This window comes from Castanea sativa, chromosome 5 (assembly GCF_040712315.1).
Source record: "Castanea sativa cultivar Marrone di Chiusa Pesio chromosome 5, ASM4071231v1".
Classification (NCBI taxonomy): Eukaryota; Viridiplantae; Streptophyta; class Magnoliopsida; order Fagales; family Fagaceae; genus Castanea; species Castanea sativa.
The window spans coordinates 68,078,516-68,105,592 of NC_134017.1; the positions used below are offsets into that span (position 1 = coordinate 68,078,516).

Genomic DNA, 27,077 nt, shown 5'->3' on the forward strand with positions numbered 1-27,077 from the left:
GGCTATTCTATTTGTAAGTTACCTAAAACACCCTTAACTTAGGAGATTAAAAGACATACATAACCCCAGCTAGACTTCATGAACAAAAAACGTGGCAGTAAAAAAAATACACAAAGAATTTTAGTTGACGTGGCAGATTAATAAAATGCCACGTGTACAACATTAGATAAAACTGTCCGTTACAAAGGTTTGGACTTACAGAGAAAACTCAACCGTAGGTCAAATTCCAAAAAATAGTTGGGCTAAAATGACTGGCTGTCATCTCTCATTCGTTAATCTCCTTTCCCAGAGACTGAACAACCCATCGTTTTTCGACGATGAATACACCTGGCTGTACTGTCATTTTCGAAAACCAGCAACGGCCTGTTACTTTAGAATTGCCTACCTGAAGAAGATATTATAAATCTGATACTGTTTGTTGCGTTGTCTCTACACGATCATTCTAGGTCATTCCTCACATTTCCTCGTCACTCTCTCTAACTGTAAGCTCTCTCTCTGTCTCTCTGTCTATGTGAGTGCCTGAAAGCGTAGGATTTTGAAGATTTTGAGGTTGTTGTTGTATGGCAAATTTTAGTTGTACAAGGTTTACTTGTTTATGGTTCTGACTTCTGATTTGATCATTTGTGTTTCGAATTCCTATGGTTGTTTGTAACAATGCATTTGGGTTTCAAGAATGATGTTTTCCCGTGTGTTCAAAATGTTGTCTTTGATTGCCTAAAGTTGCTGGGAAAAGAAGAAGATCGCTGTTTTTTTTTTTTTTTTTTAATGTTAAAGCACTTCAAAAAGTTGTGATTGCTTTTTTTTTTTTTTTAATTATTTTATATATTTGTTTTAAGTATAAAATAAAATTGATAGGACATAGGAGGACCATGTTCCTGTGTATGGATGGTCGAGATGAAAAGTTGAAAACTTTCCGATCAGATAAGGCAAAATCTTTTTTAAAAAGTAAAAAATTTTATTACTTAAAGAACTTGCCTTTTCTTCAATGATCGGACAGCTGTGAGTCATGAGTATTGCATCCCATGGAATATCCAAGGTATTGCATGAGATCTAGATCCATGGATGGCAAAAGTAAAAAGTATATGTTAATGTTGTGTAACAGAGTCGATACTATAAGAGCACTCACTGATAAATGTGTGAAATTTGTACAGATTTGCTTATAAATGACTTACATCGGTCCGTGTAGATGCGAAATAAGATGAATAATTAAAAAAAATCAAGAAAATTTGATATTTTAGTAAAATGTAGGATAAAATAGATAATTTGACGTGAGTTGTTTTGAAAATAGACTATGTAAAATAGAAAAAAGTAGGGTTTTATACTAAAATAGGCAGAAGTTTTTGCTCGAGCTAATGCTAATATTCTAAGTCTTTGTTGGTGTTGTATTGTTATTTTCTTTTCGGGCAATCTTTTTTTTTTGTTTTGGTCACGTGTGTAAGGACACTGCTTGGGTTCCAAGAAATATTTAACTAAGATGTGATTTCTAATATTTTTAAGGTTTATGTCCCAAAGTATGTGTATGCAAGATTTTTTTAAAGGTTTACTCACTTTTTATTAAATTTGAACAGAAAAATCTCATTTCAATATGGCCGAGGCACATGCGGCTCCTAATGCTGAGTTATTGGAATGGCCTAAGAAGGACAAGCGTAGATTCCTTCATGTTGTATACCGTGTTGGTGATCTTGACCGTACCATCAAGTATGTGTTGAGGACATTGTTTTTGAAGTTTTTGATGAATATATATGTATATTGGGTATGCTTGAATTTTCTTATTGTGCTGTAAACTTGTTCTGGTCCAGGTTTTATACTGAATGTTTTGGGATGAAGTTGCTGAGGAAAAGAGACATTCCTGAAGAGAAATACTCCAATGCCTTTCTTGGTTTTGGCCCGGAAGAGACTAATTTTGTTGTGGAGTTGACATACAGTGAGTTTCCCTAGACTTATAATTTTGATCTCTATCTCTTTAGAATTATGATAGATTGAGTAGTTCAACTCATGATGGCCTTTGTTAATTCAGTCTTGGCGGAGATTTAAAATTACTTTATTTAATTTTGAACTAGTTTGGATTTATATGCTTTTTGTTTAGACTAAGTACATTTTAGTTAGCTTCTAAGTAAAGTCATACACAAGGACCTAAGAGGCTATGTGGGTTACGCATATTTAAGTTCAATTTGATACAGTAAAGAAGCTTGGAATAAGATAATTAGATGCAGCAATGGAATAAAGATGGATTTGCAGATATAATATGAAGAGATAAGCAAAGAAAAAGAGAATGTTAACCTTTTTAAATTTGTTTTCTCCTTGAGGTTTGATTTAGGGATGTAATCTCAAAAGTAAGTAAACTTGTTTTGGTGGTCCTAGTTAAAAAGGGGAAAAAGAACACACACACACATGCACACACACACCCACACCCACAGACACAGAAAGGGGCTTTGGAGAGAGATTGTGTGAATTTCATGATAATATGCATAGGGTATTTTGTGACAGAGTTGAGACTTATTGAAAATGACAAATTGGGTGATAATGTTACTTTAATTATGACTACTGTATGGTTTCTGAAAAATTACTTTGATATTGATTTCACAGATTATGGTGTGTCTTCATATGATATTGGAACTGGTTTTGGTCATTTTGCTGTTGCAACTCAAGATGTAAGTTTCATTTTTATATTCTTGGAAGATTGTTGATGTAATTTCTGTTTTAGTGTTGAGGCTGAATTATGCATTCCTTGAACATTTAGGTTTACAAATTGGTTGAAGACATCCGGGCCAAGGGTGGTGTTGTCACTAGAGAGCCTGGTCCTGTTAAAGGTGGACAATCTGTTATTGCCTTTGTGAAGGATCCTGATGGTTATGTTTTTGAGCTTATCCAAAGAGGTCCAACTCCTGAGCCACTCTGTCAAGTAATGCTTCGTGTTGGTGATTTGGATCGTTCAATCAAGTTTTATGAACAGGTGATTAGCTGTGTCCCTCTCCATTCTGATTGAACATATTTGTTTAAAAACAAACATATGTTGTGTATTTGAAAGGTTGATATTAAAAATAAAAAATAAAAAAAATCTCAAAACTTCCTCTCTTCAATATGTGTTTATAGAGATTGTAATGCAATCTGGAAATATTATTATGTCAATTAGTGCTAAAATTTAAATAAATAAAAATAAAAATAAAATAAAGAAAGAAAGAAGAATGTAAGTCTCAGCCTGTGGAAATGAAGGCTTAAAATCTTTATGTAGGTTGTAGCTTTTGAATCTTCATGTTGTATACTATACTATGTAAGCACATTAAAGCCATGCCATTCTTAATGTAACAGTATTCGTTAAATCCAGCTACTTTCTTCCATATGTTGTTCCTGAATTGGATTCCCTTTCATGCAGGCCTTAGGAATGAGGGTAGTGAAGAAGGTTGATAGGCCTGAGTACAAGGTATCTTTTCCTGTGATTTAACACAACATATTTAGCAGAAGCGCATTAGTAGTCTTTTAAGTGACAGAGAGCTTATGAAATTCCTTGATCTTTGTTACAGTACACCTTAGCCATGCTGGGTTATGCAGAGGAACATGAGACAACTGTTCTTGAGTTGACATACAATTATGGTGTGACTGAATATACCAAGGGGAATGCATATGCACAGGTCAGTTTATGAGATATATATTTTGGAAACTTCGTTAGAAAACTTTCTTTAAGTTTCTTTAATTTGGTAACAATTTCAACCCTTTTTGGTTATTGTGGTATCCATTCCAGATTGCTATTGGCACTGATGATGTATACAAAAGTGCTGAGGTTGTCAACCTGGTCACACAAGAGCTTGGAGGAAAGATTACTCGACAACCAGGGCCAATTCCCGGACTCAACACCAAGATTACCTCTTTCTTGGATCCAGATGGCTGGAAAACTGTAAGTTTTCCTTAGTACTAAAAACTTGATGCCTTTTTTTTGCTTATTTGAATAGTCTGTCCATTGGTTTTCAATATTCACATTTGGCCATTTTAAGATAATGCGAGAGACCTCTATGTATATTATGTGTTACTATAGTTTAGGGGATATAAATTTTGAAGTTTGCATGAAAGAGGTGGGATGGTTAATATTCGTATAAAAGTATAGCTCAGATAAAACGGAAATGGGCTCAAAATCCAAGTGGAAATTAGAATAAATTGTGGGATATATTCAGGTTTTATGCACTTGGGAGTATTTATCTGTTATATAGGCAACAATCTCTCAAGGTTTTTAAAATTAAAATCTTCGTCTGTGGCTAATGGGATTTATGAGTCAGAAATGAAAATGCCTTACCTATTTTGAGTTCATTATGCCTCAGCTTACAATGGTTTTTCATCCTTTCAAGGTAATATATTAATATATTTCGTTCATTTTTAACAAGCCATTGTTTTTCATTGTTTTTCTTTTGTATTTGTAGGTCCTCGTTGACAACGAAGATTTTCTGAAGGAACTGCATTGAAGAATAGACTGAATAGTCCCGTAAATGGATGATTAAGCGCTTAAATGTATGAATAAGTTAGTGTGTGGTGTCAACCAGGACCGCTAAGCATGCTTTTAATATGCACAGTAACTGTGTCTTATGGTTGTATCATGTATGTGTGACTTGAACCATATTTAATTAATGCATCTCCTGGTGTTCATTGCGTGTTGATGGCCAGATCAATAAAATAAGGGCTTAAGCATTGCTCCATAGTTTTGAGGGCTAACCATTGTTTCTCTTCCAGAATTTTCTTTGCTTCACGAACCTGTTCCCAGGGGTTTACATTTGAAGCAATAATTAGGTATGATAGAATGAATAAGATTTGAATACTAGCCTTTACTTAAAAAACTAGGACTCCCTCTAAAATCTCATGTTTTTACTATCTAATCATGTATTTTCACATCATATTTTATATAAGCAAAGCCTTGAACAGAAGAAACAAGAAAAAATTGCAGCCCAAACTGGTACCTATGACAGTCGTTAGACCTTTCCCCCTCCCCGGCGGTGCGTGTGAGAAAGACACTATGAGACATAGAACCATTCGGACAAGAACGTCCTTGAATTCTTGACTGAAAGGATCAAATTTCACCCGCCTGCAAGCATGATGGGATTCTGATATTACTCAGACATGCATGGATGATTCAACCTTTTTTCACTCCAGTTATACATGGTCTTGCAATAAAAATGTAGTTGTAGCCTTGTAGGGACTATCATCAATAGACTACCTACATGCTTACTTTAAAAAAAATTGATGTGATAAATAAATAATTAGATTTACTAATAAAAAAAACAATAAATGATTAGATGGTGTACAGGAATTCCTTAAATTTAAATCATTACCATTTAAATAATTAGATGGTGTACAGGTAACTTCATTTTTTTAAAAAACTGAAAGAAGAGTTGGCAATTGAATTTGATGGATAGCACTGGCAGCACTTTATTTGAGCATCTTGCTTCACAACTCAACCACAGCATTATGCCAACAATGATGATAAATGATTTCTTTTCTTTTCAAAAGAAGAATATAGGTCAATTAAGTCAATTTCTCTGAGTCTCTAAAAAAGAAATGTAAATGCTTACAAACCATGATAAGCAAAATGTCTTGCAGATAAGAATAAAAGAAAAAATCTAATGAATTATGAGTTCAATACATCCTAAAATCCCTGCACAAATGCATATAAACCACATAAGGTTATACCTTTGTGTGTTAGCCTGAAATTGTGATATCCCACAACACCTCCAATAGGAGACCGAAAGAATTCTGAAAGAAAAAGAGAATGATCCTGCAGAAGAAAATGTCCTCCTGATCAGAAACTTGGCTCTAATTCAAGAAGAACCTCTTCCAGGCGTTGGCTTCTGAAGGGATCAAATATATGTACAACATAGAAGGTTGAACTTCTGCATTGAAGAATTGGCCATCCCAAGTATAATCGACTCAAGAGAGGGTCTTTTATAGAACAGTATCCATCGGATAGCAACCAAGTACACGAAGAAATGTTGCAAATTCCTGCCCAAACAAATGATCAAGTAAGACATCGTTGGATCCTTTTCACCTGTTTGGTAGCTTTGACTTTTTTGGTCCCTTTTTTTTTGGGGGGGGGGGGGGGGCAGGGTTGGGGTGAGTGGAGAGATTTTACAAGTCAAAAGCACAATGATAGTTGCTGAATTCTCTCTTTTCTTTTCTTTTTTTGATAGGTAATAAGAATTTTATTGAAAAAATTGAACATCATGTTCACCATAATGAACACTATGAACAAGAAACAGATACAATATAATCAAGAACTAAAGGAAATAGAGACAAAAAAATCAGATAAAGAAATCAGATAGTTGCTGAATTCTCTGAACAAATTGTGAAATATATACTGACCTGCAGATGTTCTAAAGCATATTGGGCGCGAGGCTCTGCCATAGAAGCTTGAAAATCAATGTAGAACATGTAGTCAAAGTACCTGCCACCAGCATAAACAATTCAGTATACATGTACATGTACTACAATTCCTGAAATCGTAGGGCTGTTTTTTAATATGATCTTGAAAACTCCTTTAGAACCACTTACAGCACTTAAATGTACATATCAAAGTCTGAATAACTGATGTCAATTTAAAATTTTCATTATGTTGCCACACTAATCAAGTTGCCATCATTTGCCCTTTTTTTTTTCCTCTTTTATGAATTTTTTGGTGGCTAATTGATGTTGCTTATCTCTACCTGGTCTAATTTTCATTAAAATTATTTAAAAAAGAAGAAAAAGAAGAAGAAAATAATTATCACATATACATAAGCTTTACCACCAGTTAATATGCAGATAAACTCTACGTAGCTTAGATATCAGATTACACAATTGCAAATCACAATTCAAAAGATAATATTACTCACTTGGCACTCCCTTCATTGGAATCGTCAACAACCCTTAAAGGACGCTGTTTCTGTGGGCGACTCTCAATCTGAAATGTGTATTGGAAGGAGATGATTGCAATTAAAGTCTATTGATACATTGATAAAAGTAAAACAACCAACACCTGCCTTTACCTTTGTCAAATTAATGTCCCTGAGAGCAAACACTGCCAAAGCTTTGAATAGTACACCAGCACCTTCTTCTAATGTAAAAACAATGCTTGTCTAGGAAGGAAATTCACAAATACTTTTTTAGGAGGATTACAAATAAGACGTAAAAATATATAACAAAATATATACCTTATAAGGCCTGTCAGTTCCTGGAATTATATGTTCTCTTGCAAGTACCAGAAAACGAGTAATATTATCGTCATCATCCTGGCCAGTACAAGGCGGGAACAATTTAGTTAGGTTACTGTTGCCATAATTCATAATAATTTGCATTCTATATACTTAACAATCACAATGGGAAAATAGAAATCAGATAGGGCATTAAACACAAGCCTTAAGATGCCAAAGTATTTATTGCTATAATGCAATTACATGTCAACATCATTTCTACTTGTTCTTTCTAGGACGAGAGGACTGGGGATGAAAGAATCCATATTTTATAGATAAACAAGTTTGGGTGGAACAATACTGGCCTATAGTACATTTGACCAATGATGTGTAAACTAGCAAAGTGTTTGCATGTGTCACAGGTCAAGGCTTATTTATTTATTTTTAAAACAATGTAGATTCCATGCATGTAAGGGCGTGAGAGTGTCTGCAGCAGCCATGCATCTGACATCGGCAGATCTTGAGAGAGGGTAGGATTTTTTCATTTAAGGACATATTTAGACAGCAAACCCTGTAACCACTAAATTAATGTGTCCCAACACACGGCCTCTAACTGTTCTCGAATGCCAGACCACCTCAGGAACAGCTTGCAGGTTAATCTTTGACTGCATTTCTAAACACGAGGAATCATCCAACAGTGATCCTTGTGTCAAGCCCTCCATTTCAATGAAATAACAACTATTATTTAATTAGCAATGGTGTAAAAAGTTACGATTTAGTGATCCAAATTCTTCATCTGTTTATTATATCTTTTTCATCTGTCTTATATGAATTTATATAAGTAATAAAAATAAATTCTTGTCATTATAGAAGAAGACATTATAGTATAAAAATAAAAAATAAAAAATAAAAAGCATAGAAAATTCTTGGAAGAGGAAAATAATCTAACATGAAATTAACTTCCAATATTAAAGATAAAAGATACAGGTGCTGTTTTAATGTTGTTGTTTTCATACAATGTATTGTTTTCTACAAAAAAATTAGATGATGCAAGTCGCCCTTCTTTTTTTCTTTTTTTTTTGATAATTTAAAAGTTGGGAAAGGGGAGATTTGAACCTTATACGTCTCCGTTGGAAACACTAGGAAATGCCAGTTGAGCTACAAGGCCCCTAGTGTTGGTGCAAGCTGTGTGTTTAGTTCTACTCTCAAAATTTTTCTAAATATAGTCTATTTGCTGGACTATATTTAATGATACGCCAACAACAACAAGATTAACGCCATCTTCCTAAATTCTATTTTCCCAAAAGTTTCAAATACATTTGTAAAAGATGTCTGATTTCATTTAGAAATAATCAGTTGTTATCTTATTTCCCAAAATTTGTGCCACACCACCTGACACAATGAATAAAATCTGAGGCTGTTCCTATTCTTCTTTAGGGATATATCCTAGCAATATGTACTAAAAGTATGTAATCAGACAATCTAAATCCTACAAGCAAGAAAGAAGATTAGACAGATGTAATAGTAGGGTAAATGCTGAGCGAAGAAATTGTTGGATGAATAACTATCAAATTAAATTCCAGGCACCCAAACCATAATGACATAACATATACTCTCTCTGTCCCTTTTTTATCCTATTTTAAAATTTACATTTTAAGGAACATTAATTCATTCATTGTCTATCAAATAAGCATGTTTCCAAAACTACCCTCTTTAAATATAGCAAATGAAAAAGGGGTACTAACTTTCAAATTAAGTACATGGTAAATTAGGAAAAGTATTAATATTATGTCCATTGAATTGTCAAAGAGGACCTTTTTTTTTTTATGAATAAGAAAATTTTATTGAGAAAAGACTACTTCATGAGCAAAGGACATGAAGGAGCCAAAAGAATTACAGAAAGAGAATTATGAACAAAAAGATAGCTGAGTCTAAAAATGTATTTTTGATAAGTAACAATAACGTAAGAAATAACTGAGTCTAAAAATGTTGCAATAGAATCACAATGTGTAAAGCCCCATGCACAAGACCAATGAAATAAAGAGCTAGAAAAGTTGCTAACAACTGACTCCCTGTACATTCCACATCTTCAAATGTACGCCAATTTCGTTCCCTCTAAATAGTCCAAATCAAACTCAAAGGGACCATATTTCAAATAGCCAAAAAATGCTTACCACCCAATTCCTCAAAACCAAGCATGACATCCATCACCTTCCCTGGAAGGACCCAATGGATTCCAAAGATTATATGCAACCATACAATGAAATAAAAAGTGGTCCACTGTCTCCCCACTACACCGTCACATGCAACATCACCCTACAAAAGTGTAACCTCTCTTAACGAGATTATCACAAGTGAGAATCTTCCCCCAAGATTATCACAGAAAAGGAAACCCTCTGAGATGCTCTCACACCCGAATTGCCTTTCCAAGGAAAGGAGCATTGGAGCCCCATAAGAAGACCATATTTTGGGACATCCCAAAATGGAAAGGGGCCAACAAAAAGGGGCGGAGAGATAATTCTTAACAGGCACAGCATTAATTCTCAATTAAGAGGGAAAAATAGGCAGAATTGGAAGTTTATAATAAGTCTACAGTATCAATATTGATTAATAAAGGAAAACAATGTAGAATTGAAGCATATCAAAAGTAATCAGTAATTCCCAAGAATTCAACTGAACAAGTTTACCCCATGTGACATTTGATATATGACATTATGCCTGGCTCATACAAAACTGAAAGGGAAATCTTACCTGGATTTTTTCAGCAAGTACATCAAGCCCATATATTTCTGCAGCTCTAGCACTTGCAACAGCTCCAGTATCTCTTAGGCCAGTTGACGCCACCATCTGTCCAAAATGTTTTAATCATTCATATATATACCGCTTCTAGTGTAACTCACAATAAAATACACATGGAATAAACCAAAGTTGCATGGATAACCTGAGCAGCACCGGCAGTATCATCAGTATTTATCCTGACAACACCTAAATTGCTAAGCATCACGTCACATTGAGCAAGCGCCTGCAATTAAGAATCTTGTTAAAAACAGCAAAAGAAAGACCTTTGTGGACCCATGTCTTCTATCTAAATGAGGTTTATATGTGTGTAATACAGTCAGCTTTATTCCAAAAAGCGTGAGGCTGGTGAACCCAAATGAATACAAATCCTCTGTCTCACTCTTGAGTGTTTCACTTTGTGTTCCACCTATTACAACTTATCACACGTCCCTTTTATTCCCCCTTATAAAGTAACCAATGTTTAAAATGTAAAAAATGATCATATACATACCATATTGCAGTTGGGTCATATCAAAACCTTTTCAACTAACCATTAACAGTTTACTTACCAAAGAAAACCTTGACAGTTTTACCACCAGAAAATTCCATTATACCCATTTGTTATTTGGGTCAAGTTCAAATTGCCAACTAGTGGTTTACAACTCACAATTTACATACTTGAGATATAATTGTATTCACTTTTGGTTTTGGTTCATAAGTTTAATGTATTCCAATTCTAATGAAATTGCCATCATGTTTTCTGGTCTTTTTATTTCCAAGGCACATGATTTACACATGAAGTTTTACCAATTTGGGGTTGAAAAAAATACCAAAGGCTGTGACCTTAGGAGACTAAAATACAACTTTTTAAACAGTTGGTTGGCAAATTGAACTCAACCCAGATCAACGGGTAAAATGTGATTAACCATATTACAATAAGATTACCTTATTGAGACATATCCTAAAGCAATTGCCATAATCAAAGTTGCCTAAATTTTGACAGCACATTGATGAGTGCCTGTCTTTAGTATGGAACAGTTCACAGACCACATTACATATGTCCTCTTTCCCAACAATACGACAAAGAACAAAGTTGAAAAATAAAACAGAAACTGACCTGAGGATGGCTCAAAACATTTTTTATCTCCTCCTTTCTTACACCGGGCAACCCTAAAAGGCAATGATTAACTTGCAACTGCACCTCCCCGACTATGTTCAGCCTATGGCGAAGGAGCAAGTCATAATTACGGTGAATGCTCCCACCCACAGAATTCTCAATTGGAAGAACTGCTTTATCCACTAACCACAGTTCAACAGCCTGTGAAATGAATCCAGCTACATCAAGGTAACAATAATGGGAAAATAAATTCAATACCGACAAACATACAACAATAAGATCTTAAAATTCAATACCAATAAAGTAAGTAATAACAACTATATGAACCTTGAATGCTTCTTCAAACTGGTCACATGGGACAGTCTCACACTTGGGGTATGCCTTCAGAGCTGCAGCCTCACTATATGCTCCTGGTAACCCCTACATAAAGCAATACAACCAACTTGAGAATAACAAGAATGCCATGGGCATGTAGAAGAATAATAATAATAAAGAACTGTACCTGATAGGCAACCCGCACTTTTGAACCATCTTTTGAACAAGAAGAAAGGTCATTTGCAGACAAAGGTTCTGTAATTCATTCATAAATTCAAAGCCATCATCAGATTGCAAAAAAAGATCACATCACATCATATCAATCTACATTGTCCAATAACTAATCATATGATCTAGCAAATCAATTTTAGGCAAAAATCTGTTCTTTCATACAGAGTACAAGTCTCAATGATTGGAAAACATTAAAAAAAAAAAAAAACCATCAAATGTTGTCTACCTAATAAAAAATAAACATAAAACATTGATAAAGCAAAGAACTTTCAAGTAAAAAACTAATGTGAGATTGAGTTGACTTACTAGGAAGAAGGTTCAAATCCTTGTGAAATCCTCTGGACTCATTGCCCTGAGTCCTTTCAATGCCCCAAGAAGGTCCAACACTAGACACGTCTGGCTTCTCATCTTCCACAGGAGTGATAGCTCTCTGAGCCAAAACAGCCAAACAACAACATTCCCATTTGCGAGACTTTTCCAAATCGAACCTCAAATTGAAAGCTGACCCAGAATTCCTAGACCACAAATCTGAGGACCCCAAATCAGAACAAGGAGTTCTGGGACAAACCCAGATAGGAGAAGCTTTAAGAGCCATAAAAAAAAACAAAACAAACAAACAAAGAAGAAACCAATCTGGGAAACAAAGGAACAGAAAGGCTTATTTAGACAAAAATGCAAAGGCTTTGTGGTTGGTGAGGAGGGGGAGTTTGTTGGGGGAGTTGGGTGAAACCCAGTAGCAGCATTGTCAAGGAGGTGGACGAGAATGGTGGTGGGGTCTGGCCCCCACAGAAAATAAATGTTATATTCAGCCCGTACTTTCCACTTTGCACTTTGCTCAAGTGAAAATGGATTTTTTTTTCTTTTTTTCAATTTTTTTGGTATATGACTTTGAGAGAGTTTGATTCAACTTTGTGAGAGAGTGACCAAGTCGCTGAGAAAAGAAAAAAAAAAAAAGTAAAATATGAGAGAGAGAGAGAGGGAGAGGTAGGTGAGCAAAATGGTGGTGACGTCTGAGATTGCAAGTGAGAGAGACAGAGAGGAAACTGAAAGAATTATTTATTGTTTTTTTTTATTATTAAAGTATTGGAGGCTGTATAGTGTATACACGTAATCTACAGCTTAGCAGAGAGGAGGCATGGAGAGAGAGAGAGAGAGAAGTAAGACTTTAAGCTAGATGCATTTTGGCCAATAGTGTTTTCCAATTCTAGTAAAAGAAAGATGTAAAGGATAAAAAAGCAAGAGCTAAAAAGAGCAAGTGTAGCAAGAAAAAACGAAGAAGGGAAAGCCCTTCTAGAGCATCCATATTGAATGGGCCAAGCCTTTTCTCTATGCCAAATTCTAAAGTAGTATACCATTGAGGCCCAAAAGAAAGCTCCATTGAATGTTGGGTTCTGGAAGAATTGCAAAAAAAAAAAATACCATGGAGCTATAGTGCGATTCTATGTTTAGAATCACACTGTAGCTCAATGATAAACTTTATATTAATATTTTATAAAAAATATCAGTCATTTCTCTCCCTCCACGGTCTCTTATCTCTGTCTCTCCATCGCTACACTTGATCTCTGTCTCTCCATTGCTGAGCTCTTTCATCTCACACCAAGCCTCTTGCTTCTCTGTCATCCCCTCACTCTCGCTATGCCGATTCACCTCACCCATCTCCGCAGCTCTTTCACATCAAGCCTCTCTCTTCTCTCTCATCCCCTCTCTCTCGCCATTGCTGCGGATTCACCCTCACCCATCTCCGAATTCACCCTTACCCATCGCTGAAGCTCTTTCAGACCAATCCTCTCTCTCTTCTCTCTCATCCCCTCTCTATCACTCTCTCTTCTCTTCAAACCGAGATTCTCAAGGGTTTTTGGGTTTGGGTTAAGATCAAAATCAAAATCAAAATTAGCTTGTGTTTGTGTTTGTGTTTGTGTTTCTTTTCTCTCTCTCTGCAAGCTTGGTGCTGAATCAAAATCAAGATCAAAGCGATATACTCAGTGGGTTTTGATCAATGTATTCGAGTTTTTGTGTTTGTGTTTCTTCTTTCTCTGCAAGAAAAAGGGGGTTCAGCTTGTGTTTGTGTTTGGGTTTTGATCGAAGAATTTTTGTTAATGTTTGCAGAGGTGGGATTCAGCTTCCATTCTCTGTCACGGGATTAGCATCTTCACAGGAATTTTTGTAGATGTTTTCAGTTTTTTTTTTTTTTTTTTTTTTTGGTGTTAACAGTTGATTGTGGGTTGGTTTTTTTTTTTTTTTTTTTTTTTTTTTTTTTTTGTGGTGATGATGATCAAAGATGGTTTGATGGTCTGGGTTTTTTTTTTTGGTGTTGATGGTAGATTATGGGTTGCTGTATTTTTTTTTTTTTTTTTTGGTGTTGACGGTAGATTATGGGTTGCTAGTGGTGGTGGTAGTGGTGGTGTCAGGTGTGTGTGGTGCAGCAGTGGTGGTGATTGTGGATCTTGAGCAAAAAGAAAGAAAGAGAGAGAAAGAATAAATAATGTTGTGGAATATATTATTTTATTGTGTAGAAATATTATTTTAATGAGTAGAATAGGAAAATAGAAGTTTGGATGTGGAAGTATTGGAAAATTGTATTGTATAATTGATAAAGTAACTTTTTGGATGGTAAAATAGGATAGAATTGGGATAAATGAATGGGGATGCTACAGAGCAAAAAAGGAGAAGTTGCAAGTTTACAACCTTGTAACTTGTAAGGTCTTTTTTTTTTCTTTTTTTGGTGTTAAAGGTTGTTTTTTATCAAATAGGATTTTTTTTTTTTTCTAAATAACCAAATCCCTCAAACAATTTCATTAATTAGTAAGGTTTCGAAATAATTTAACAATTTAACAAATCAAGTCTTTGGGACTCAATTTTGCGCAGTTGGAAATCGAGAGTGAAAGACTCGAGTTCCTTGCTCTTTCGTTTTCCCTTCGTTTTCAAGAACAAATCCACAAATCTAGAATCTTCGTTCTCAAGAACAAACCCACAAATCCAGAAACACCTACCCATGACAAAAAAACAAACCCACGCCCTCCATCTCTATGTTTGATCTTCGTTGTTTTTCTTGTCTTGTCAGGGTCTTTGGATTTCGTAGCCTCGCAGGGAGATTTGGGAAGTTTGTTTCCGCCTTGCTCTTTCTGCTATGGAACTCGAGTGTTTCACTCTTGAGTATGAAACTCGATTGTGAGACACTCGATTTCCATCTGAAACTCGACTCCACCTCACTTGATTTCAAATAGCGAAATCGAGTCTAATAGACTCGATTTATTAGATTACTAAATAGTTTCAAAACCTTGCTAACTAATGAAATTGTTTGAAGGATTTGGTTATTTTGAAAAAAAAATCCTATCAAACACGATTTGTTTCGATGGAAAATTTGATGTATAGATATTTTCTGTATTTTTTTTATCTCTATTTATTTTGATGAAAAACTTTATATAAAGATAGTTCTTTACGTTTTTTCTTATCTTTTTTTTTTTTTTTTGTTAGAAGAAAGGGAAAACTATCTATTGATTTTCTTTATTTAGCTTGATATGAAATAAAGTTATTTTTCTTTAAAAAATTTATGGCAAATAACTCTAACTCATGTCAAACTAAATAAGGGAAATTATTAAAAAATAGTTTTCAACTTATTTTAAGGTAACTATCAAAAATGGTTATTAAAAAAATAATAAAGGTAGCTATCAAATATACGAAAATTAGATCATTTTCTAGAAAATGTTTTTTAAAAAATGATTCAAGTTCCATAAATTAAAACAAACTAAGCTTAAGTGGGAAAGTCTTTTTTTTTTTTTAATAACAAAGGGAGATTGCAAAGTGCTCTCCAGATTTGGGTTTAACAGATCAAGCTGTATTGCATATTTATATTTCTTGATTTATATTGTGTTATGTGTGACAACTAATGAATGTACAAAATCACGTAGAAAGAAGTAATTGTCTTTTTTTTAATAGAAACCATAATAAGAAAGAAGTAATCGATTTTTTTTTTAATAGAAACCATAATAAGAAAGAAGTAATCGGTTTTTTTTTTTTAATAGAAACCATAATAAGAAAGAAGTAATTGGTTTTTTTTTAATAGAAACCAACATTCAAAATGAAAGTTCACTCAATTATAATAGATTTTTCAATCTCTTTTTTTATTCAATATCAAGCCATATAAATGGAAAAATAAAAAATCATTATCAATTTTATTATAAAAAGTTTACTAACTTACGAGAAATTATTGTGTACTCCCGGAGTACCATAAATGTATATTCCTTCCTCTCACATGAATAGTAGGTCCCACTAATTAAATTCATGGTGGAACCCACCATTTATGTGAGAAGAAGAAGTACGTATTTATGATACTCCGAGAGTACCTAATAATTTTTCCCAACTTACATGGTAACAAGTTTAATTGCCACCAATAACATAATTTATAATTTTTTTGTATTGTTTTTAAAAATTAACACATTAATTTTAAAGTCTATATAGTTTTTACTATCACTCTATAAGCTAAACATAAGATTTTCATTAAAAAAGAAGTACTTCCTTTCCTTATCTATTGCAGCTATATAAGGTTTATAAGTTTCTAATATATAAGGTTTAACTAGACTAAATTAACAAACCTAGCAAGTTATTATTTACCCAACTCCTATAATAACAAAAACATGAATTTTAATTTTTTTTTTTTTTGATAGTTGGGTGTAAGGATTTGAACCATAGATGTCTACATTAAAAAAACCTTTATTTTTTTAGAGAAAAAAAAATTCATTCACTTGAAAAGTGTATTACATTGTGTTCAACAGTTCAACTATAGCATTAATCCACTATGGGTTCCCTTCTTGCAAGACAACATACTTATTGCATGCATATATAAAGGCTTGAGCTATGGAATTTCCCTCAAGTTTAACGTGGTGGAAGAGGGTGTGATGTCGAGAAGTCCTTTAAGCAAGAGGTGGAATTGGAATTTAACTTTAGGAGCAAAATTTATAACTAATATACATATATCTTTATACACTCACAGACATACCTAGATCTATACGCATCATTTACAACCACAACACACACGCATACACAATACTTTTTTTTTTTTTTTTTTTTGAGAAGGAACCCGTCAAACTTTATTAAGAAAAACCAACAATGTTCTCAAGGACTACAGAAAGTATGGGTGGTGGAACATCCTCTATCTACATTGAAAATTCTAAAATACAAAGAGCATGTCTTGCTAGCTTATGCACAACCTTATTACCTTCTCTCTTTACATGAGAGTAAAGTAATTGATTAAAAAAATGAGCATTAAATCTAATGTCCTCCATTAACAAACCATCAATGGAAAGATTGGTGCTGTGATTGATCAACACCTTAACCAACACCTGTGAATCCAACTCCAAATTGTCGCTGTGAAATCCCATCTGTATTGCAAAAGTCAATGCTATTGAAGCTACCATGGCCTCTATCTCCATAGTTGTGTATAGCTGTGGTAATTGCTTAGCCATTGAGGCGAAAACCATACCATTTTCATCTCGGATCACCACACCTATCCCCGATTTTTTCTGGTCTTTGAAAGTAGCACCATCACAGTTGATTTTCACCAAACCGTGTGTTGGAGGACGCCATCTAGTCTGAGTGGAAGTGGCTGTAACCCGAGGAACAAGTGGCATAGGAATAGCCTGTGCAAACTCAGCGACCCTTTCTTTTGCCGATGGAGTAATCTGATGAGAGCTGATGGTGGTTTTGTTCAAGCATATCAGGTTTCTTTGAGTCCAGATCAGCCAAGCCGTGGTGAAGAAAATCTCCAGGTCCCGCTAGTTAGTGATGAGCCATGATAATAACTCCTTGAAGTCCACAAAGGTGTGGTTTCTTCTGCATTGCCACTGCGTATCATCCTCCGAAACCACATCTAATTCTCGGCAAGACCACATGGTGTGGAGTGATGACTTTGATGCTTGCTTGCAACGATCACAAGTCGGATTGTCCAGGATTGTTCTACGCACCAGGTTTTCCTTTGTGGGCAGTGAACTTCGGCATGCCCTCCACATCAGATTTTTTATTTTGTTGGGGACTTGGATAGACTAGATTGTCCTCCACAGATATCTCTCTTGCATCCTTTGTTCTTCTTCAAGCTCAAATTGATCTTCAGCTTTCAAGAACCTATACCCGGACTTAGAAGTATAAATGTCATTGTTTGTGAAAGGCCAAAACAAAGTATCCTCTGCCTCACACCGTGAAAGTGTGATGGTTTTGATCAACTCAGCCTCCATGGGGGTGAAAATTCCATCTATCATCTCTTGGTTCCACTGCCTTCAATCAAAGTTGCCACTTTTGCATCTGCCAATGTCTCAACCATAGGTGAGAGAACCTGTGGTGGATGCTTTCTTGGCAGCCAGTGGTGTTGCCATATGCTCACTGCCTTTCCATTCCCAATCCTCCACCAACAGCCCCTAAGTAAGACACCTCTTCCATGTAAGATACTCTTCCAAGCATGTGATCCACTACTAGAATGTTTAGCCTCCATAATTGTACAATTTGGAAAGAAACGAGCCTTAAAGACTTTGTAAAATGATGAATCTGGATTTTTCAAGAGTCTCCAAGCTTGTTTTGCCAACAAGGAATCATTGAACATGGCAATGTCTCTAAATCCCATACCCCCCCCCCCCCCTCCAATTTTGATTTAGTTAATTCATTCCACTTCAACCAATGCATCTTCCTTTTATCCCCCCTTTGGCCCCACCAAAATTTCTTGATCATGGTCTCAATTTCATGGCAAAGATCCAATGGGAGTTTGAAGCATCCTATAGCATATGTTGGCATGGCTTGAATGATTGCCTTTATGAGGACCTCACGACCGACTTGAGACAAGAACTTCCCTTCCCATCCTTGTAACTTACGCCATACTTTTTCTTTAATAAAATTGAACCCTTCCTTCTTCCTCCTCCCCACCAAGGATGGCAACCCAAGGTATTGCCCAAAGTGTACTATTTCTTGGAGACCCAAGGTATCCTTAATTTCTTGTTTGGTTGCTTCATTGGTAGTTTTATTGAAAAAAATGGTTGTTTTGTTTTTGTTCACCTTTTGGCCCAATTCCCTTTCATATATCTCAAGGATGTTAATGATTTTCCTGCATTCATCTCCCGTTGCCCTACCAAAAAAAAAAGGAGGCTATCATCTGCAAACAAAAGATGGGTTAGTGCTGGGCCTCTTTGACAAAGAGAGAATCCTTTTATCTCCCCTACACTTGTTGCATGCTGAATGAGACCATGGAGGCCTTCCATGCAAATAAGGAAGAGGAAAGGAAATAAGGGGTCTCCTTGGCGAATTCCTCCAGAGGGGTGAATTAATCCTTGGGGTTCACCATTGATCATGATAGAATAAATGACTGTTCTCACACAGACCATAATCAATCCAATCCATCTCTCATTGAAGCCTATTTTCCTCATAACATTTTCAAGATAGCTCCATTCCACCCGGTCGTATGCCTTGCTCATGTCGAGCTTAATAATATAACCTGTTTTTCCTATACTCATGTTTTTCATACTATTTAGTGACTCAAAAGCAATAAGTACATTGTCCGAAATCAACCTATTTTTGGCAAAGGCTAATTGGTGCTCCGTGATGATGGTGGGTAAAATTTCTTAAGTCTATTTGCAAGGACTTTAGAAAAAATTTTATAAAGGACATTGCACAAGCTAATGGGGTTGTATTGAGTGACAAATTCTAGATTTTTTTTCTTAGGAATGAGTGTGATGAAGGTGTGGTTTAAAGGGTGTGGAAGAGTACCTAAATTGAGCCATGAAAGTACAGATCTCGTCACATCAATGTCAACTATACCCCAAAAGTGCTGGTAGAACAAAGGTGGCATGCCATCGGGTCCAGGTGCTTTAAGAGGAGCCATTTGCTTAAGAGTTTCTTTAACTTCATCAACATGAAAAGGTGCAATAAGGGTTGTATTCATATGTTCAGTGATCACCTTAGGAATATGTTCCAAGGCTGCTCCTTATGTGGTCGGATTGGAGGAGGTGAAGAGATCTTAGTAGTAGTTGATCAAGTGAGCTGCAATCACATCTGGTTCCACTCTCCAATTGTTTTCTTCATCCATGATCCCATGGATTAAATTTTTTTTAAAATCTTTTAGTGGCTCGACAATGGAAGAATTTGGTGTTGTTGTCTCCATTTTTCAACCAAAGTGTGCATGATCATTGGCTCCACATGCGTGCTTCCTTGTCCAAGAGAGAATTGATCTCCTTTTAAAAGCCCTAACCCGTGCATTTTGCCTATGTACTTGTGCCTCATTCTCGGTAACCATCAACAACTCTTTCTTTTTTATCAATTCCTTCCTCACGTTGTCAAAAATGTTGTAGTTCCACCACTCAAGGTCACGACCACATCTTTCCACTTTTTTAATGATTGCACCATCTCCTTGCCCATGGGAATAGGATGACCATGAAGCCTCCACTAGTTTAGCACACCTTGCATCTAAAAGCCACATCTCCTTGAATCCAAATACCTTTTTTTGTGGTGGAAATTCCAAACCTGACAGATTAATACAAAGAGGCAGGTGATCTGATGAAGTACAATGGAGATGATGAACAATCGTACCTGGAAATTTAAGGAAGCAATTAGCATTAGCCACACCCCGGTCAAGTCTCTCCCAAATAGAATGGCCGTCAGCGAAATGCTTGCTCCATGTGAACCTATTACCCACAAACCCAAGATCAAGGAAACCATACTCATCCAACACATCCCTAAAAAGTTGCATCTACCCATGGTGCCGAATTGCTCCACCAAGTTTTTCTTCTTGTCGAGTTATTTCATTGAAATCACCTGCACACATCCATGGCACCTCTAGATGATGGTTTAAAATTTTCAAACTGTCCCATGCTTCACTCCGCCTTGAAGTTTTTGGTTCTCCATAAAAGCCAGTGAACCTCCACTCATTGGCCGTACCTTTATCAATTCAAGTATCAATATAATAATTGGATGAGTCCACCACTATCAAATTCACCGACGACCTCCAAAAAAGTACTAATCCACCACCCTGGCTGACCCTTGGTACCACCCCCTGACTGACCCTTGGTACCACCCACTTGGGTTCAAAGTCTAAGTTTGCTTGAATCATGTCTAGCCTTGCTTCATCTGGCAGTGTTTCGGCAATGAACACGACAGAGGGATCTTTAGCCCGGACAATATCGCCAAGCTCTTTCCCTGTACGCAGGTTCCCAAGCTCGCGACAGTTCCACACTAAGCAATTCATGGCGACTGGCGAGGTTGAACATTAGCCTCCGCCAATTCTGTAAAATCATCTTCCTCACTCCTTGAAACTTGGCAACATTTGTTGGGTAACTTGGAGTGATCATCGCTGAGTGTAAAAGGCCTTTTCCCATAATTCAGATTACCTTGGTGCACTTCCTCCTTTGGTGTTGAAGGCATACGACAAATCCTAGTCCATTGTGGCTTGGTTGCATGCATAGAAGCCCTAGGACGTTGGTTGTCACGTGTAGGGTTAATTGATCCATGTGTGTGTAATTCTGAGTTTAAGTCCGAAGTAAATGCTATTGAAATATTACCAATTGGGGCCGAGACAGAATTAATATTTTCAATGGATGCATATGGACTTAATTCTGGAAAAGGGAGGGCTGAAGAGTTACCAATATAGGTGGGATTTTTATGGCCTCAAACTCATTTAATGCCTTACCAATCTTGTTAAGGTGCAAATCAGTGTTTTGCGGATATGCTGGATAGCAATAATTGGTCGTAGCTGGTTGAGGACCGTTAGATCTTGTTTATGTTGGAGAATTATTGCATGTAATGGATTGCATTGAATCGTGACTCTCTTCCAACGTAACGGTTGCACTTCGACTCTGCCTCTCCATCCTAGACTCACGGCTGTTCAGTGGTGGCGAGGGTGGTGCAGCTGCCTGAGTATTGCTATGATCCCTTCTATCCCTTTCATCCTTGTTCCCAACTGTCGTCCTCTTCGTTGAAGATGGAACTTGATTCGGCCTAGACTTGTAGAATCCAGGGACTTCAATGACCTGTTTGCGTGAGTGTGAGAAAGGAGCTGTCCTTAGACTTGGTCCAAACTGCTTCTGCTTCGGAGAGAGTGAACCTTCACTATTCAACCAAATCTCACAGTCCTTATCATCATGGTCGAAATAACCACACCAGTAGCAAATATTTGGTAGTCTTTCATACTTAAAACTTATATGTTTCTCTCGCCCTACTAACACCAAACGTCTGCGGCAAAGAGGACCCGTAATATCCATTGAAACACGAACCCGAATAAAATTCCCTCCTTCTGATTCAGTTGGATTTGCCGTAGGTATGAGCTCCCCTAGAAGCTCACAAATCTTCTCTGCTATCTTCACATTCATAAATTTAATGGGAAGACCGTGAACTTGCACCCAAAATGTAGTCTTGTCCAGCTTAAGGTCATCAATGGATGAATTAGTATCGTACCTCTCCATTACAATCAAGTGCTTATCAAATGTCCATGGTTCACTTTGGATCACTTTGTCAGCCTCCGCTTTGTTATCAAATACAAATAGTACCTTATGATCACCCAGGTTACGCACCTTAAACCCGTTTTCAGAACGCCAAAGGGGGATAAACGTTTTTGCAATAGCATCAATGTTCAGTGCTCTCTTTGTGAGGAATTTTGTGGCAATGATAAACTCTGGAGAGCTTAGTTCCTCATCTAAAGAACAACCTAGACCTTCTTTGTCTGATAGAGTAAGGCAATTCCAATTAGCGATCAAATCCTCCATAGTGAGTAGAGACAAGGAGTGAGAATCAAAAAACCTACACTGTTTCCCAATAACCCTTAGAAAAAAAAAAAAAAACAACAAACCTCAGAATAACAGTGTTATTCCAAGGAATACTATCACTCCTTCCTAAGGAAGGGACCGCTATTCTACTGTATAAGAGAAGCTAGAGAGAGAGCTTTCTTGGATACAGTTTTGTGATGTTTTTTTATCACTTTTATGTGGTCAAAATTCTTCCGCATACACAATACTTAAGACCAATATTTACAATCAAATGCCACTTGAGTGAATATTAAATGGCTTTTTAATGTTAAAAACCACAAAAGGATATATGATCATTATATTGTATTAATTTACTTGGTTTGATCTATGTAAATAAACTAGGTTGTAATTTTTCATTGTCAAAATTGCACTTTTAATTCTCATATAATGCCCCCTCAAAAAAAAATTCTCATATAATGGGTTTCTCAAAAAAAATCTCATATAATGATTTTTTGTAATTAGATAACCATTAAATAAAGCTTATATCGGTTTTTGTTGAGCTCATAAATTGATTAAACTATAACAATTCTTTATATATATATATATATACAAGATATAATTTCTACTCTAGTCTAATCTAAGTGTATATGTGTGTGAAGCTCCCTCCTAGAGACTTGAACTCTGACCCTTACCCCCCACACCCTCCTAGAGACTTGAACTCTGACCCTTACCCCCCACACCCCACAGGTATCTATACTTGTAGAGTGATCACCACACCAAATGTGCGTGGTGGTATATAGTAACCATTTGTGCACTTAAATGTTTTTATAGTTCAACTTGAAAACATTATCAATTTATGAACATCATTAGATAATTATTTCCAAATTTTATTACTTCTGCACATTTTTTATTTATAATAAATTAATAATATGTTACCACTTAAAGAGTTTAAACTCATAACACTTTTGCAAGGTAATAATTTTTTTTTTTTGTATTTTTTCTCTATTCTCTATTTGTTTCGACATTAAAGTTTTATAGAAAATTAATGAGTCAATTTGTAAAAATTAATTTTTAGAAAACTATTGTATTTTTCTATGTTTGGTAGCAAACATGAAAATAAGCTAGAAAACATTTCCTAATGTGTCGTATGCACAAAAATTTATTAACATTTTTTGTATAATTCAAGACAGAAATCCATGGTTTACATTTCAAGGGTGAGTACAAAAGGCCCTACCTTAATAAGGTTACATCTCATAAAAAAATTGTATACTTCATAAATCAACTAATGTAATCAAACTAACTTTAAAAACCACATATAAATTTAGTTGGGATTAAAGCTTTGTTGGCTTTGCTTTAGATTTCTCATACTAAGCATATATTTGACATATCAAAACTTCTATTAGGCTCCATCGTTACGTTCTGGTTAAAAAAGAAGACACTATAATTACGTTTTCTAAGCCTAAATCATATTAGTTTACTTTTGTTACTACAAAATCTAACGTAAACTACTGGCTTGAATATTTAGCTCACATTTTCATATGACTCAAAAGAAAATATTGAGATATTTCAAAACAAAACACACAATACATTTGGTATTCTATTTATAGTGAAGATTAAACATCTATCAAGTATAAAAGGCAAAAATGCAAAATTGACCCTCTAACTTTTAGCTTTTGTCATTTGAGTCCTCTAACTTTGAGTTTTGTCATTTCAGTTCTCTAAGTTTTAATTTTTGTCAATGTAGTATTTTGTTAGATATCAGTTACTCCTACCGTTTAGTTCAGCCTTTTTTTTTTTAATAATAATTTTCGTAATTAAAAGAAAATTAAAAAAATAAATGTAAGGGGAATGACGTTGTTCCCCTTCCCCTTCCCCTAAAATCAAAATCAAAAAATGGAAGATCAGTCTCTCTCTCTCAAATCCACCATCATATATGCATTATGCTTTAAAGCAAACAACCACCAAACCTCAATGTTTCAACAAACCAACCCATAACGCACAAACAAACCCCAAAGCAAACACCACACCAAAGAGAGCCACAATCCCATCGATGGTCGTGATCTGGCAACACGCCACCAAGCCCATCGACCCATGCTCGCAAAAGGTAACCTAATACAGCTCCATTTGAGTTACCCACCTTCTTTAGCTTGTGAAGATGATCCTAACAAACCCATCTTAAAAACAAAACCTAGACCCAACCATAAACAAAAAACCAACTCAGTTTTTTTGCCTAACCCAGACCCAGCCCAAAACCATCTACAGTTCGGCTGGAGAAAACCCCGCCGGTGGTGGCCGATGTGAGAGGCTGGATTCAAGAAGCTTTGGAATCTGTTGAGTTTTTGGCTGAGAAGTGAGGATATTATTTGTTGTGGGTTTAATTAGAGCCGGGTTAAGTTTTATCAGGGTTAAAGTTTACTCGGTTTTGGTCACAGGTATTTTTGGTATGCTATACAGAGAGAGAAAACAGAGAGCGGGGAGCTGAGGGTGAAGACTGAAGGGGCCTTCCAAGTTTTTTTTTTTTTTTTTTTTTTCTTTTTTTACAGCTTTTTTTTATTATTTTCTTTTAATAACAAATTTTTTTTTTTTTTTTAAAAGGGTCAAACTTAACAGCAGCAGTAACAGAGACCTAACAAAATACTACATTGACAAAAATTGAAACGTAGAGGACTGAAATGACAAAACTGAAAGTTAAAGGACTGAAATGAAAAAAGCTAATAGTTAAAGGGTCAGTTTTGTATTTTTGCCTTATTTTTAGTAGCTTAAGTAAGTGAGAGAGAGAGAGAGAGAGAAAGTTCTAACCATTTGTCATAAAGTTATAATATCATTGATATTAAAGAAGTCAACAATCAGAACAATTAAAAACTGAGGGTGTTTCAAGCCACATAAAGATATTGTTTTATTCATTTGTTTCATTACATAGAATTGTTTTCATTTTCTGAAAATTTTTAGTGAAAACAACCTCTAAAATTTGTCTTCTTTATAATAGAGTTTTTTTTTTCTTTTTCTGATTAAAGATTTTTTTTTTGTTAACCAATTTTTTCTAGTGCTATCAAACATTAAAAAACGCAAAAAATTATCTTTACATAAAGTTTTTATATCTAAACAAACAGAAAAAAAAAAAAAAAAAAACTTTTACTTCTTTATTTCCCCCTTTTATTCTATCCTTATTTTTCTTTTATAACTTTTGAACCTTAAGAAACATTGATATAATAAAAAATATTTCTTTATATATATATTTCTTCAATGAAACTTGCCATATAAAAGAGATATAAATATATTTTAAAAAATACATAAAGATAGTGTAAAACTAAAAGTGAAAAAAAAAAAAAATTATATAAAGGGCCAGCTTTGGTGGGGCCAGTCTACTTGGCAAATTATGTCACCACCTATCTCTACAGTCATATTTCCATTCTCATCTCTTTGTGACTAACAGTTAAGGAATCAAAACTTCCAAACACATAGGTAAGGGTGTGCAGCCAAACTCTCAACTTGCCAAAATTGACTCGATTCAACCCAATTTGCCAAGTTAGGTCGGTTTTTAGGCATTGATGAGTTGGATTGGGTTGTGTTACAAATTTTTTTTTAAATAGTGGGTTGGATTGGGTTTGGGTCATAAAATTTCAAACCTGCCAAACCCAACCTGACCCACCCATATATTTAAAATATATTATATAATTAATAAATTTTTTAAAATAACCAGTTCTTTCTATCTTATATAAAAGCCAATTAGTTTACACAAACCCTAGTAAATTACTATTGTTGTTTAATCATTAGTGTTGTTTGCCTTTAAAGAGTTACATCGATACTAATCTTTTGAGTTTTTTTAATATATTTATATTTATATTTTTTTCTACTCAATTTAATAATTATAATAATAAAAAAATTTGTCCAACACATGGGTTCAGCTCGACTCAACTCGACCCACACGGATTAGGTTGGGTTGGGTTGGACTTATGTGATGGGTTGGGTTGGGTGGAATTTTTTTTTGACCCACCCTAGTGAGTTGGGTCAAAAAATTCCCTCAACCTGACCCATGCACACCCCTATACATACGTGACTGTTTTTGCCGTTAAGATTGCTCTGTCGGTGGTTGCTTTCCACCAATTCTCATTGTTGGATTACTTTGTGCTTTTGTTAATAATAATTAAAAGAAAAAAAAAAAAAAAGATAGGACTTAATTTCTTTTTATATAGGAAAGATAGTATATAATTATTACTTAGTTTGTGGCTTTCAAAAACAAAAATTTATACTTAGTTTGTAATGTTCTTTTGTGTTAGAAATCATTGCTCTGTCTTTTGTATGTGTATTTGTTCATAAAAAAAATAAAAATATTACTTAGTATAAATTTTAGTACAATCTAAAATTAATATATATATATATATATATAAATATTACTTAGTATAAATTTTAGTACAATCTAAAATTAATATATATATATATATATATATATAACTTTAACCATTACAATTTGCTATATGCCTAGCTCTTATATTTATGTGTTTTATATCATTTTAAGGTTATGCTTTTGTTAATAATTCACGTTGAAGAGGCAAGGATTCCGAAACATACAACGATCTTCGTCACAACATATCTACAAGAATCTATGGCAATTTAAGGAACTATTTTATTTTCATGTTCTATATATGCTGTTTTAAAAAGGCAGTCAAGTCAGGTAGATAATAGAGGAGTATGGAGGTAAAATTCAAATCACATATATGAGACATTATAAAATATGTCATTGTTACTAAATTATTACTTAAAATCCATCTTTATCTCATGTCC

At 35.0% G+C, this 27,077-nt stretch overlaps 3 protein-coding genes across 4 annotated transcripts; 1 reads left to right on the forward strand and 2 right to left on the reverse strand.

Moving 5' to 3' along the window:
* The first annotated feature begins 353 nt into the window (after positions 1–353).
* LOC142636700 (lactoylglutathione lyase GLX1) lies at positions 354–4,698 on the forward strand. Of its 2 annotated transcripts, none has more exons than XM_075810987.1 (9): positions 354–482; positions 1,569–1,698; positions 1,800–1,924; positions 2,587–2,651; positions 2,741–2,953; positions 3,374–3,421; positions 3,522–3,629; positions 3,740–3,892; positions 4,410–4,698. In XM_075810987.1, exons 2-9 carry the CDS (start codon positions 1,586–1,588, stop codon positions 4,449–4,451), a joined length of 867 nt encoding a protein of 288 aa, XP_075667102.1. In that variant the 5' UTR covers positions 354–482; positions 1,569–1,585; the 3' UTR covers positions 4,452–4,698. The 2 variants fall into 2 exon arrangements, with proteins under 2 accessions (XP_075667102.1, XP_075667103.1); XM_075810988.1 differs by having other exon boundaries at positions 436–549.
* Positions 4,699–5,446: 748 nt separating this feature from the next.
* Positions 5,447–12,535, reverse strand: LOC142636699 (arogenate dehydratase/prephenate dehydratase 1, chloroplastic). Its single transcript, XM_075810986.1, has 11 exons — positions 11,893–12,535; positions 11,543–11,610; positions 11,368–11,460; positions 11,041–11,241; positions 10,087–10,167; positions 9,897–9,992; positions 7,167–7,244; positions 7,002–7,091; positions 6,849–6,916; positions 6,340–6,421; positions 5,447–5,979 (listed from the first exon to the last, which is right to left on the reverse strand). Exons 1-11 carry the CDS (start codon positions 12,179–12,181, stop codon positions 5,923–5,925), a joined length of 1,203 nt encoding a protein of 400 aa, XP_075667101.1. The 5' UTR covers positions 12,182–12,535; the 3' UTR covers positions 5,447–5,922.
* Positions 12,536–19,726: 7,191 nt separating this feature from the next.
* Positions 19,727–20,308, reverse strand: LOC142635659 (uncharacterized). Its single transcript, XM_075809786.1, has one exon. The coding sequence runs from the start codon at positions 20,306–20,308 to the stop codon at positions 19,727–19,729; it is 582 nt and encodes a 193-aa protein (XP_075665901.1).
* Between the last annotated feature and the right edge of the window lie 6,769 nt (positions 20,309–27,077).